We start from the raw sequence: 13,031 nt of genomic DNA, 5'->3' as shown, positions 1-13,031 counted from the left end.
ACAAGGGAAGTCCCTCCAGCTTTGTTCTTTTTCCTCAGGATTTCTTTGGCAATTCTGGGTCTTTTGTGGTTCCATATAAATTTTAGGATTATTTGTTCTAGTTTTGTGGAAAATGTCATGGGTAATTTGATAGGGATCGTATTACATATTTAGATTACTTTGGGTAGTATGGCCATTTTAACAATATTAATTCTTCCAATTCAAGAGCATGGGATATTTTTCCATTTCTTTGAATTGAGATGTTACCCTCTTCTATTATACTTTTCTTGTTTATGTTTGTATACCCAGGATATTAACATACAAAAAGAGTTGAATGGGTTACTCTTCTTTCTATTCTCTGAAGCATAAAAATGTATGTCATGACTAAATAGGATTTATCCCAGAATATAAGGAATAAGAGAGAGTGAAAATACCCAAATATCTTCCACTCCAAATCAGCAGCACTTTGTGAGGTGGTGTGGTATATCAGATGTTCTGCTCACTTGTAGGGACTTCCAGCACTGTGGGTGGAGGAAGGGCATCCTTTTCAGGACACGTATGGTAGGACAAACTTTTGGCCCTAAATAATCAACATTAAGACAAGGCATTATAATTGTTTTATGTAAATGACTTGTCACTCCAAAAGATTTCAGGTATCTTGAGTCCAGAGGTTGGAATCTTTTATTTCTCTGTATCTCTGAGCTGTACAAACACAGGGCTTAGTATATCCGGAATGAACTCAATCCCCATGAACTTTGTTGGGGGCAACCCTTGAGCGCAATCCATATGGGGACCCCAGATTAGGTTGCCTGTTTAGCAAGAGGCCCGCGATGACCTTTATAAGCCAGCTGAGGACCATATTTATGATTATATATGTTTTGTGCAGAGTCTTGGGTAAGGGTAGAAAGAGGCTGAGTGCAGGCCTCCTGCTGGCAGCCCAGGGGTGCATTTCCACTGTGCATTTGTACACGTGCTGTCCCCCTGCTCTGGTTACTTCCTCATAACCAATGTTCCAGGACTCACTTTACTGTTCTCCCCTGTGGGTGCACACCTGGTGCAATCCCATCCTTCCATGAACAGCCTTTTTTTTTTTTTTTTTTGCGGTACGTGGGCCTCTCACTGCTGTGTCCTCTCCCGCCGTGGAGCACAGTCTCCAGATGCACAGGCCCAGCGGCCACGGCTCACGGGCCCAGCCGCTCCGCGGCATGTGGGATCTTCCCGGACTGGGGCACGAACCCGCGTCCCCTGCATCGGCAGGCAGACCCCCAACCACTGCGCCACCAGGGAAGCCCCATGAACAGCCTTTTGACACAGCAGCATCTCTAATCACTCAGCACAGCACTCTCCAAACTTCTGGAGCTTTCTGGATGAGGCCTCTTCTGGCCTTCCCCACATGCGGACAGGAGTGTGGAACTGGTCATGCTTGTGTAAGACATGGACAAGCAGGGGACAGAGCTGATGAAATACCTCTTACGCATATTGTTACTTCTCTGTCTTTGTTGAGGTGAAAGACTTGTCGTGCTTGGCATGGGTCTGGGTAACAGTCATGATCTGACGCTCGTGAGTAGGAATGGATGTACCCGTTGCTGTGCTGTGTGTGATGAAGCAGGACCAGCATGAGCAGGGATACAGGTGTGCTTGCTGTGTGCTTGCTGGGGGCAGGTTGGGTCATGCCGGTGAGCAGTGTGACTGGCGGCAATGCTGAGAGGGTGCAGGGCACGGGTGGGCCACACAGGAGGAGTCGACAGAGTAGGAGCCGCCACAAATTCCGCTCAGGTGTCTTGGCTTCATGCAGTTCCCTATATTTTTAATGACTCACGAAGGATGAGAAGGAGTGCAGAGTGGCAGAGGCCCTCAGCCGTTCCAGCCTTTAGCAAAGGTCTTTCACTCATCAGTGGCCATGGATCAGTTTCCTCTAGTTTCTTCCACATATTTTATTCTAAATCTATTGAAAGAATGAATACCACTTTAGCTGAGTACTGGGTATATGAGTGTTTATTATTCTTCAGACCACTATGTATATATGTTAAACACTCCTTTGTATGTACGATGTATGTAACAATTTTTTAGAAAAGAATGGCTTCCCAACCCCACTGACATAATAACAGTTTTTTGGGTTTTTTTTTCTTGGTGATAATGATGATTGATGCAGGAATCCAATTGATGCTGATTCCTAGGGGCTACTGAGAATTGACACTCTGCTGACATCCTTACAGAGTGAGCTTTCATGTCTGCCTGCCTATTTCTAAAGGATCTAAGGTAGCCTAGTGAGCAATGATGTCAGGATGTGGAGTCATGCAGAGGTAGAGAAAGCATTCAGAGGAATTTGTAGTGTTCCAGAGACTGTGGATGTGACGGCCCCAGTGCAGAATCTTCCATGACAAAGCTGCTCAGTGCACACGCTGTTGGTGGTACCGATAATGAGGAAGAGAATCTCTGTGTTATAAAGAGATTTCCAAGACTCAGCCACTTGCTTGATTCAACCAATTTCCAGGGTCATTAAAATTCTTGTATATTTCAGGACAATGGACTTTTTTTTGGACATACTTGTTTTTTTTTCCATGATGATAAATTTGTCTCTAACCTTTATTCAATAGGGATGGAGCCTATAGCGGTGCCACTTGAGGAGAACAGCAACCCGGCTCAGATTTGCCAAAGCAAGGTCTGTGCGGACAGGTGAGGCTGCAGCAGGTGACAGTCGCAGGTCTAGCTGCAGGGCGGCTCAGAGTGGGGAAGAGAGCAATGCCCTGTGCCATCGGTCCTCGGCTGCATCCTCTGTCCAGTCTGCTGCCGCTTCCCCCTCACACACTCTACTCCAACCACACTGGCTCCTAGCTCTTCTTCACACCTACTAAGCATGCTTCCTCCTTAGGACTTTGCACTTGCTGCTCCCTCTGCCTGGAATGCTCTTCCCCTGTTTATACCCCCGCAGGGTTCACTTCCTCACCTCATTGGGTCTCTGCTGAAAAGCCTCCTTCTCAGAGGGCCCACCTGACCTCCCCTAGGAGCCAGCCCCTCCCTCTCCACTTGCTCTGCTGAATTCTTCTCCTTCTCATTAATCTTTTCCCCAACATATACCTTCAGTCCCTCCTGCTAGAATGCCGAACCCGAGAGAGCAGGACTGTCTGTGTTGCTTCCTGTAGACCCTGGAACAGTGTGGTGTGGAGGGAGGTGAGGTGAGGCAGGGGACAGTTTGGAGGAGGCATGGTGGAGCTCAGAGGGGTGGCCGCAGGGGAGTGGTGAGTCAAGGGACCTGATTCACAGCTTGAAAAAATTGGCTGGTGGGTGTAGAAAAGTTGGAAGACGGTAAAGGTGCAAGTGGGAAGGCCAGCTGAGCATCTGTGTTAGTAACACAGGTGAGATGAGATGGAGGCTTGGATCAGGGTCAGAGAGAAAATCAGGTGGGCATCAGATATAATATATTCTGGAGGTAGAATAACCTGAACTCGCCGATGAATTGGATGTGGAAGCTGAGGGGGGTGTCAAGATGTCCCTCAGGTTGTAGAACTTTCAAGTGATAGTTCAACAATTATATTCCGTATAGTTGTGGATTATTACCTAATCTGAGTTATTGATGGTAAATCATCTGCTGAATTCTAGGAAACATAGAAAATGAGGTTGAGTGTTATAGGATTTCATTTTATTTCTTGATCGTAAATATTTACAAATCAATTTATTGAATACATCAAATTTCTGCATCCCTTTTAACCTAAATCTAATTTCAACCTGAAAACACGTGGAATACAAATTTTCTGATTGTGGGCCCATATCTGATGGGTTCCCAGCGCATCTAATACCCCAACTAGTTTATCCCCCAAATACTAAAATGGTTAACCCTTAACAGTTCAGTAGGGATTTATATATAGTAAAAGTCTTTTAAAATGAATTGCCTATTAGTTAACACAATAAAGTAGTTGGTGGGTATGTTTGTGCTCAGTAGTTGGTGATATGCATAGCACTGAGTCAGAGTACATTTCCTTCTGCACTGCAAACAAGTAAGTCATGAAATGATATGTCAAATACTCAAGCTACATCCAAATTGGACTCAAGTTGTTAGTGCCCCAGGTCACGCTGGGATGATGAAGGGCTACATGCTCAGGAAAGGTGGGAAGGTGATAGCGTGAAGATTGTGCTCTATACAATTGAGCATCATGGGCCCTGGCCCATCCTGGAGCCCAAGGGGTGAGCACACTCTGCATCCTCTTGTTAGTTCTTGTGCAGATTTAAACACTCATCATAGCACATTTTCAATTAGGGCAATGAATTTGGGGTAAACATTTCTGCATGTCACTATAGCAAATCTTCTCATAGAGAGAAATATAGCTATCTAGGGGTACCTCCAATTATTTATCAGGCTCTTCCCTGGTTGTAGATTTCATTTAGCTGCATCTGAGAGGAATGGCATTTTCTGGTTAATAAAGCTTTTCGATAGCTAGAGGTCAGGCTTCTCATACTCAGAACCACAAGTACTCAATATAATGAAAAATGGACTTAGGTGCGTCTCTCAAAGCACCAGAGAGAATGTCTACAAAGCAAGGTTTCATTCTTCCCTTTCCTTTCTAGATCCTAAAGGCAGCTATTTTTCCCAGTAAAAATTAGGATAAGTTTTCAATAATATCTATCTTGTAATCCCAATGTAAGTTATTAGCAATTTCGCATGATTAGTTCTAGAGATGTGTAGATTATAATTTTTAAAAAATTTAAAATTCTATTTAAAAATTCTAGAAGTTTGAAGAGTTTTAAAAAACCAGATCAAAAAATGTACTTATATTGGTGACTTATGGCCATAGTGTTCTTTTCAGAAACCAAACACGTCAGTCCCTACAGCATGGCCGTGAGAGAAGATATTCCAGTCAGGCCTATAGTAAAAAAAACCAGGACACGGGTCTGGGTTCCAGAGCTTCTTAAAGCAAAATAATGCTCTGGAAGCTCTTAAATTCCAAGCTTTGTGGTTCTCAGTGGCTGTAAGTAATATAAACAAAGTCTTTCAAGAGAAATTTCTAAAGCTTTTAATTTGATCTGAAAGCTTTGCATAAGCTCCAGATCCCAGGCCTGCCCGTGCCTTGGGAATCTCATTGCGACTTCCTAAGCACACTTGTCACTGTAGATTTCTGTCTTGTTGGGGGCTTCATGTTTTTATATTATATTATATTAATTATATAATATTATATTACATAACTTTTTGCTATTTCAGTTATTTAAAGGAATACTACATAACATCTTTCCTTCTTTTTTTTTTTTTTTTTTCTGCCAGGGTAAATACTTATGACTGTGGAGAAAAAATTTCAAGCTGGTTGTCAACGTTTTTTGGCCGTCCGTATCATTTGATCAGACAAAGTTCAGACTTTCAAAGAAATGCAAGGAAGAAACGAGGCAAAGGTATCACATTTCGGATTGCTTCTTAGGGGACAGGCACTTGGGTTTAACCCTTGCAGACACGAAAATCAGCCCACAAAATGGATTGACAGGGCAACGTGCTCATGAACAGAAAGTAGGGGGGGTCAGCCTCTGGCAGAAAGGTGCTGTGGTGTCCCCCAGGTCAGCAGGACCCATGTGTGGTCTCCAGGATGAGCCCGAGGAGGCCGAGGGGGGCTTGCAGCCTCTGCTCAAGCTCTCTGCCTCAGTCCTGCATGTTTAGAAGCACAATTAAGTTTTGTTAAAGAAAAACATTGGTAGCTTGCTGTATACTAAGAAAATCTGGACTTCTAGTCTTGGTCCTGACACCAAAGTTGTTGAGACCTTGGCAAATCCTTGAACCCATTGGTGTTGAACTTCTGTAGAACTCGACGGCAGAACATTGTAACGGCATGTCATCTACTTAGATTTAAGGGTTTTGACAGTTTTTCCCGCCATAAGCTGTTGTGAGCATAAAATGAGACAGCAGAGAAGGAAGTACTTTGAGCTAACAGTACCATATAGGAAGAGAGAGTTTTCAGGTGTCTGCTCAAATGTCACCTTCTCGGGGGAGCCTTGCCTGGCTGCCCTCCTTAGAACCAGGGCCCCTACCTGAACCTCCAGCTCATTCCCTGTTTTATTTTTCTCTGTGGCACTTTTCACATCCTATAGGCCATGCATTTGACTCAGTTATCCTGTTTATGTTCTGTCTTCCCTCTGTTAGATCATAAGCTCTGTGACGGAGGGGTTTTTCTCTGCTTTGTTCAGGGCTTAGAACAGACCTGGCACATAGTAGTTGCTCAGTAAATACCAGATGAATAAATGAATGGACTGGAGAGTTGCCACATTACTGGTTTGTGCAGGAATGACCTGGCTTAGTCACTAGCTCCCTGGGGGACTGGCTTGTAGATCTACACCTGGAGTGAGTCATGGTGGGCTTCAGGGAAGAGGTGAGTTTGGAGCTGCATCTTAACAGGAGAGTAGAAGTGTTCCAGGCAGAGAAAGGCAAGAAGATTACTGAGGAGCAGCATGGCAGAGCTTGGCATTTCATGGGTTCAGAGAAGGGTTTAGGAGGGTCAGACATGGGTAGGGGAGTGATGGGGCAGAGCTAGAGAGAAGAGATGAATGTGCTGCTGAGGAGTAAGTAAGCACTGTCTTCAGGTTGAAGAACTGAAGAATTCTACCCTGGGGAGTTTCATGATGCAGCTTGCATTAGAAAGACACCCCTGGTGAGGTGTGGAGGCTGCAAGGGAGAGGGAAATGAAGGAAGCAAAGAGTCCAGGCAGGAGGCGGCAGTGACTGTCCTAGTGGGAGATGGGACCTGGGTAGGCAAAGGTGGGAGCAGAATGAATCCGTTGGCTGCTCGATACAGGATCAGGAGTGTCAGCTTGTGAATATTATACTTCAAGGATGCCATTTACGGTGGAGAGGTCTCTGATGGTCTAGGTCTAGGCCTTTGAACATTTTTGTGTTGGTACACCTTAGAAGAAATTTTTTAAAGCTACACTACCTCTTTACGTTGTCATCTAAATTAAAAAAAAAAAAAGTTGCAAAGGATGTGATTTCCAGCATATTGCAAATATACAGGCTTACTTTGGAGATACTGAGAGTTCGGTTCCAGACCATTTCAATAAAGCAAGTCACAAAAATGTTTTGGTTTCCCAGTGCGTATAAAAGTTATGTTTACACTCTATTGTAATCTATTAAGTATGTAATAGCATTATGTCTAAAAATCAGTGTGCATAACTTAATTAGAAATACTTTTTGGCTAAAAAACTCTAACCATTATCTGAGCCTTCAGTAAGTCATAGTAACATCAAAGATCACTGATCACAGATCACTATAACAAATATAATAATGAAAAAGTTTGAAATATTGTGAGAACTACCAAAATGCAACAGAGATATGAAGTGAGCAAATGCAGTTGGAACAATGGTGCAATGGATTTGCTCGATGCAGTGTTGCCACAAACATTCAATTTGTAAAAAACTTAATACCTGTGAAGTACTTGCGAGGCATGATAAAGTGAAATGCAATAAAACAATGTACGCCTGTAGTCATTTAAAATTAAAACTTGTACATTGCCCTTTTAAATATAAACCAGTGGAGTCTCAATACCATAGTGATTTGAGTCTTATGAGTATTAACTTAAAAATATGTGTATAAACAAACTGTTTTTTAAGGTACAGAAATTTTCTTTCTTTCATTTTCTTTCTTCAACTTGTATTTCCATTCCACTTCCTTGAAGGAATTTTATCTTAGTGTTATATATTTTATGCTTGAAACTCTTTCCTTGATCACCCTACCATATTTATCTGAAACTAAAATTATATATAAATTGAAATGTATAAAATTTCTTAAAGTTTCCTGTGATTGTAGAGTCTCAGTGTTAGGAAATTTTTCCTAGGTTGAGTTCTTATCATAGTTTTTAATAGTACACAGTTGATCAAAGCAACAAAAGTATATTATAAATTTCAAAAAATAGTTATTAAACATAAAGAGAAAAAAATAGTGGAAAATGAATCTCTTAATGAGATGGCTGGCCACCTGTGATTAATTCCCATGTCCATGAATGACTGTCACCTATCATCAGAATAGCTGGTGTTCAGCACTGGTTCTCTTCTGAAGAATCTTATTTAAGTCAGTAAACAGCTGGGGATGAAGGTGTTTGGTTAACGCGCTGTCACTCAAACCTTTCTTCTGAGGCACAGGGATCTAACATCAAGATGACTTTAATCATCTGTCACTTGACAACTTAATTAGTTCCGGCAGTTTTGTGGTTAGCAAAGAATTGGAACCCATCTGACCTACAGGAGGATCAGTCACCCAAGCTTGAGAGACTTTTATTTTCTCAGCACAGACCCCAGGGTTTTGAACTGGTCTTTTGTTTTCCACCCTGGAGATTTTTAGCCCCCAGGGCCAATGCGCCATTTGCCCTGTGAAGGGTGAGAAGGGCCTTTTGTGGAGGGGCCTGGGATTGCACCTCACTGCTCCGGCAGAGCCATTTTAGCAAAGAAGACATGGAAATAGAGAATCTGTAAGCGATTCTCTTGGAAGTGTCCATTCTCGGGTACTCTGGGGTCCACAGGCCTAGTTCAGAGACAGCTCACTAGGTTTTGTTCCGGCCAGCCTTTATCATCAACATCTTGTATAAAGACAGCTATGGCCCAAAAAGTGGGAGCTGGAAGCTGGGTGATGGGCTGCAGTAATTCTGGAGGCCCTTGATATTTTCTTCCACTCTTTTTTTTTTTTCTTTTCAGTAGTTTTAAAACTTGTATTATTTATTTCTAAAGTCAATATTACACACTTGCCCGAGGGCAGAACCCAGCTTCTCCCTGACTAGATTCACTGACCAGATTCAGAAGATCTCACTGGGCCTGTGACCCTCATCAAGGCCCTTCTTCTTGCTTGGGGAAGGCCCCCCCCAACTCCCCACCTCCGCCCTGCAGCCCCATCTCTCCTCCTCTAAGTGTTGCCTCCAAGTTTTCTTTGCTGGAAGAATTTAACTTCAGCATTTTATTATTTTTTTCCAGATTATCAACAGCATATTCTAGAAGCTTATGTTCTTTCTGTTTTTGAGAAGTTTGAGCCATGCTTAGAACATTTTTTATTTCCAGGGCACCATTTTCTTCCCTTTAGAAACAGTCCCTAATATTTAAAAATGCAAGTCTTCCATTCAAGTACTAATCAGGCCAGGAATTCTACTCAATATTCTGTAATAACCTATATGGGAAAAGAATCTGAAAAAGAATGAATATATGTATACGTATAGCTGAATCACTTTGCTTACACCTGAAACTAACACAACATTGTAAATCAACTACACTCTATTATAAGATAAAAATTAAATTTAAAAAATGCAAGTCAATGGAAGCATGATTCATTTGCATTCCAAGAAAGCAACTCTTCTTTTCTAATTTATTTTATCTTAATTTTTAAATTTAGGTATAATTGACATACAACATTATATTAGTTTCAGGCATACAACATAATAATTTGACACTTGTATATATTGCAAAATGATCATCACGATAAATCCAGTTAATATCCATCATCACACAGTTACAAATTTTTTTCTTACGATGAGAACTTTCAAATATGCCATACAGTATTATTAACTGAAGTCACCACACTAGACATTACATCCCCAGGACTTATTTATTTTATAACTGGAAGTTCGTACCTTTTAACCTTCACCCATTTTGCCAAACCCCGCCGCCCCCCCTCCCCCCCACCTCTGGCAACCACCAATCTGTTCTCTGGATCTATGAGCTTGTTTTGTTTTGTTTTAGATTCCGTATCTAAGTGAGATTATACAGTATATGTCTTTCTCCGTCTGACTTTTCACTTAGCATAATACCCTCAAGGTCCATCCATGTTGTCGTTAAATGGCGAGATTTCATTTTTTTATGGCTGAATAATATTCCACTGTGTATGTATACCACATTTCCTTAACCATTTATCCATCAGTGGACACTTAGGTTGTTTCCCTCTCCAGCACCTCTTCTTTTAAATACTCCATCACTTTTAGATCAATCTGCTTGTACAACAGCCACCCTCTCTCTGGTGAATGAGGCACAGTATCTGCTGATAAACAGATCCAGTGTTTTGGAACTTCAGCAGCAATTAAGCACCAGGTAAGATCCCTGTACTCTTTGCTATTTACCTTGGGAATAGCAGACAGGTGTAACTACTTGCCCCTGGGAGTGAGCTGGTCACCTCCCTAGGGAGAAAAGGTCTGCGAATCATGAGTCCAGACCCTTCATTGAGAAACTGAGGCCCAGAGAAGTCACAAAACTTTTTAGGCCAGTTTCCCTTAATCTTTTAGAGGGTTCTCTTTTATCTTCCAATGTCCTTCTTGATGCCCTCGGGATGCTTGGCGGAGAATCCCAACCCTCATTTTTAATCATTTCAATTCTTAAACATTTAGTTGAATGTAATCGCCAGCAATTGGACCCACATTTTTTTTTTATTTTTTTATTTTTCTGTACGCGGGCCTCTCACTGTCGTGGCCTCTCCCGTTGCGGAGCACAGGCTCCGGACGCGCAGGCCCAGCGGCCATGGCTCACGGGCCCAGCCGCTCCACGACACGCGGGATCCTCCCGGACCGAGGCACGAACCCGTGTCCCCTGCATCGGCAGGCGGACTCTCAACCACTGCGCCACCAGGGAAGCCCCCTGGACCCACTTTTGTTGCCCACTCTCCCACTGTCCCCTGGCCCCTAGGAGCCTTGCATTACTTCCACAGTCATTTTGAGTGAAAAGAAGAGTGGTTATGAAAGCTTTTAAAGTTGTAATTGTAGATACTATTTGTTTGTATCATCAGACAGAACTAGCACCCTTGCCTGCTCACTCCCACCCAGGGATCTCCCAAGGGTCCTGGAAAAGTCAGCTCTAGAAAGGGTCTGGGTTGGTTCAAGCCCCCTCATTGTCCTTCAGAGGAAACTGAAGTCCCAAGGTAATCAGACAATCGGGGCAAAAAAGAAAAATCACCCAGCTCTTACGTAAGAGTTGGGACCGGCAGATCATTCATGGTCCACACCTGTCAACACCATGAGCTGGGGCTCCTGTGATGCTCACGTGCCCTGTGGTCCTGGGCACATGTGTGCACATGCACAAACATGTACACATATAGCTTAATAAAAGCTACAAAAATGGACTGTTTGTAGTAATTCCTGTTTATAGTCATTGGCAAAAACACACAACAGTGTTCCCTTGCCGAGGTCCAGGCTGCCCTCTTTAGGAGCTGAAGTGTGATGCCTGGTCCCTGGGCATTCACTGAGTTTTCCCGGTACTGAGTGACCCCCTTCCTCAGGTACCCTGGGCCCTGGATGGAGCAGGTCTGCAGTTTTCTGGGATTCTTGGTGTGGAAAGAGAGGAGGTGGGGACAGGCTTGCTGCAGCCCTGGTTCCTGCAGTCATGGTTTAGTGCAGAGCTGACAAGCAGGAGGTAGGAAGGCCAGGTGGTCAAAGGTAGGAGAAACAGCCTGTGGTTAGTACATAGCGTCCCTGGTTCTGTTTTCAAATATGATGGATGATATTGTCTCCATGCGGGCCATGGTAGCTTTTGGACATAAAACTTTCCCTATTAAAAAGCACAAAGGGAGTTTTGTTTGTTTGTTTGTTTATAACCTGAAGGGTAAATCCAGAATCAAAGGATTTTAGGACTGGAAAGTGCTAACCCTCTCATTTCCCACAAGGGCCCTGCAGTCCTCATCAATTGTGGGTGTTGCACATAGGTAGTGGCAAAGCTGGACTTGGGTATCCTGGTCCCTGGCTTTTCACATGCCAGGGGCTTTGAGATACAGACATGGGACCCCTTACTCTCCCCCAGCGTCTTTCAGTTCTGTCTCCAGGGCAAATTCCAGTCATGCTCAAGGATTTCCCTCCCTCCAAACTTCAAAAATTTTTATTAAAGTACAACAAAGTGCAAAAATCATAAGTACATAGTTCAGTGAATGTTTACAGATGTATATACCCACGTAACCACCATCCAGATCAAGTAGAGAACATTTCTAGACCCACAGACCCCTTCCTCATGTCCCTTCTTGGTCAACCCCACTGAAGGTTGCCACTAGTATGCCTTCTTTCACCCTAGACAGTTTCACCTTTTCTTAAACTCAATTTAATGGGATTATACAGTGTGTTCCTCTGTTGAAGTTTGCAGATGCTTTTTCAGTGTTTTTTTACCTTAGGGGAGGGCGTGCATGGAGGTGCAGGGAGCTGTTTAATGGTAACTTGTGCTAATAAACAAAAATTTTAAACAAGAATTACAAAAATAGCATATGCTTAGTTAAAACTGCACATGGGATGGAAGCTAGGAAATAAAATTTTTAATCGAGATACAATTGACATGCAACATTATATTAGTTTCAGGTGTACAACATGATTCTATATTTGTATATACTGAGAAATGATCACAGTAAGTCTAGTAAACATCTGTCATCACACATAGCTGGAAATTTTTTTTTAAAGATTGTTTATTTCTTTTTTTAATAAATTTATTTATTTATTTATTTATTTATTTTTGCCTGTGTTGGGTCCTCATTGCTATGCGCAGGCTTTCTCTAGTTGTGGAGAGCGGGGGCTACTCTGTTATGGTGCTCAGGCTTCTCATTGCAGTGGCTTGTCTTTGTTGTGGAGCACGGGCTCTAGTCACGTGTGCTTCAGTAGTTGTGGCACGTGGGCTCAGTAGTGTGACTTGCGGGCTCTAGAGTGCAGACTCAGTAGTTGTGGCGCATGGGCTTAGTTGCTTCAGGGCATGTGGGATCTTCCCGGACCAGGGATTGAACCCGCGTCCCCTGCGCTGGCAGGTGGATTCTTAACCACTGCACCAGCAGGGAAGTCCTGCAAAATTTTTTTCTTTTTATGAGTACTTAAGATTTATTCTCTTAATACCTTTTAAATATGCAAAACAGTCATTTTTTAGACAATACAGTATTATTAACTATAGTTGCCATGCTATACATTACATCCCCATGACTTGTTTATTTTATAACTGGAAGTTTGTACCTTTTGACCCCTTTCACCCATTTTGCCCACCCTTCTCCCCACCCCTGGCAACCACCAATCAGTTCTCTATAGGAAATAAATATTAAAACGTCCCATGTATACTCTATATTGCTTTATGATGTTCTAATATCCAAAAAGAGTGTGAGCT

At 42.8% G+C, this 13,031-nt stretch overlaps 1 protein-coding gene across 11 annotated transcripts in view; it reads left to right on the top strand.

Annotated features, from left to right (window-relative positions):
* Positions 1 to 13,031, top strand: part of MOCOS (molybdenum cofactor sulfurase) — a 57,450-nt gene that overhangs the window by 35,402 nt on the left and 9,017 nt on the right. For 7 of the 11 annotated variants that reach the window (XR_009534679.1, XR_009534678.1, XM_060120875.1 and 4 more), the window contains 3 exons: positions 2,577 to 2,655; positions 5,234 to 5,358; positions 9,905 to 10,010. Coding sequence is in view for 6 of the 11 variants with exons in the window: in XM_060120875.1 (XP_059976858.1) it covers positions 2,577 to 2,655; positions 5,234 to 5,358; positions 9,905 to 10,010 (310 nt within the window). In the remaining 5 variants the exon portion in view is untranslated. Of the gene's footprint in view, positions 1 to 2,576; positions 2,656 to 5,233; positions 5,359 to 9,904; positions 10,011 to 12,066; positions 12,105 to 13,031 lie in introns of all 11 variants that reach the window. The other 4 variants (XR_009534680.1, XR_009534681.1, XR_009534682.1 and 1 more) reach the window with 2 other exon arrangements.

Source organism: Lagenorhynchus albirostris, chromosome 14 (assembly GCF_949774975.1).
Source record: "Lagenorhynchus albirostris chromosome 14, mLagAlb1.1, whole genome shotgun sequence".
NCBI lineage: Eukaryota > Metazoa > Chordata > Mammalia > Artiodactyla > Delphinidae > Lagenorhynchus > Lagenorhynchus albirostris.
This window is presented reverse-complemented; position numbering and strand designations above follow the sequence as displayed.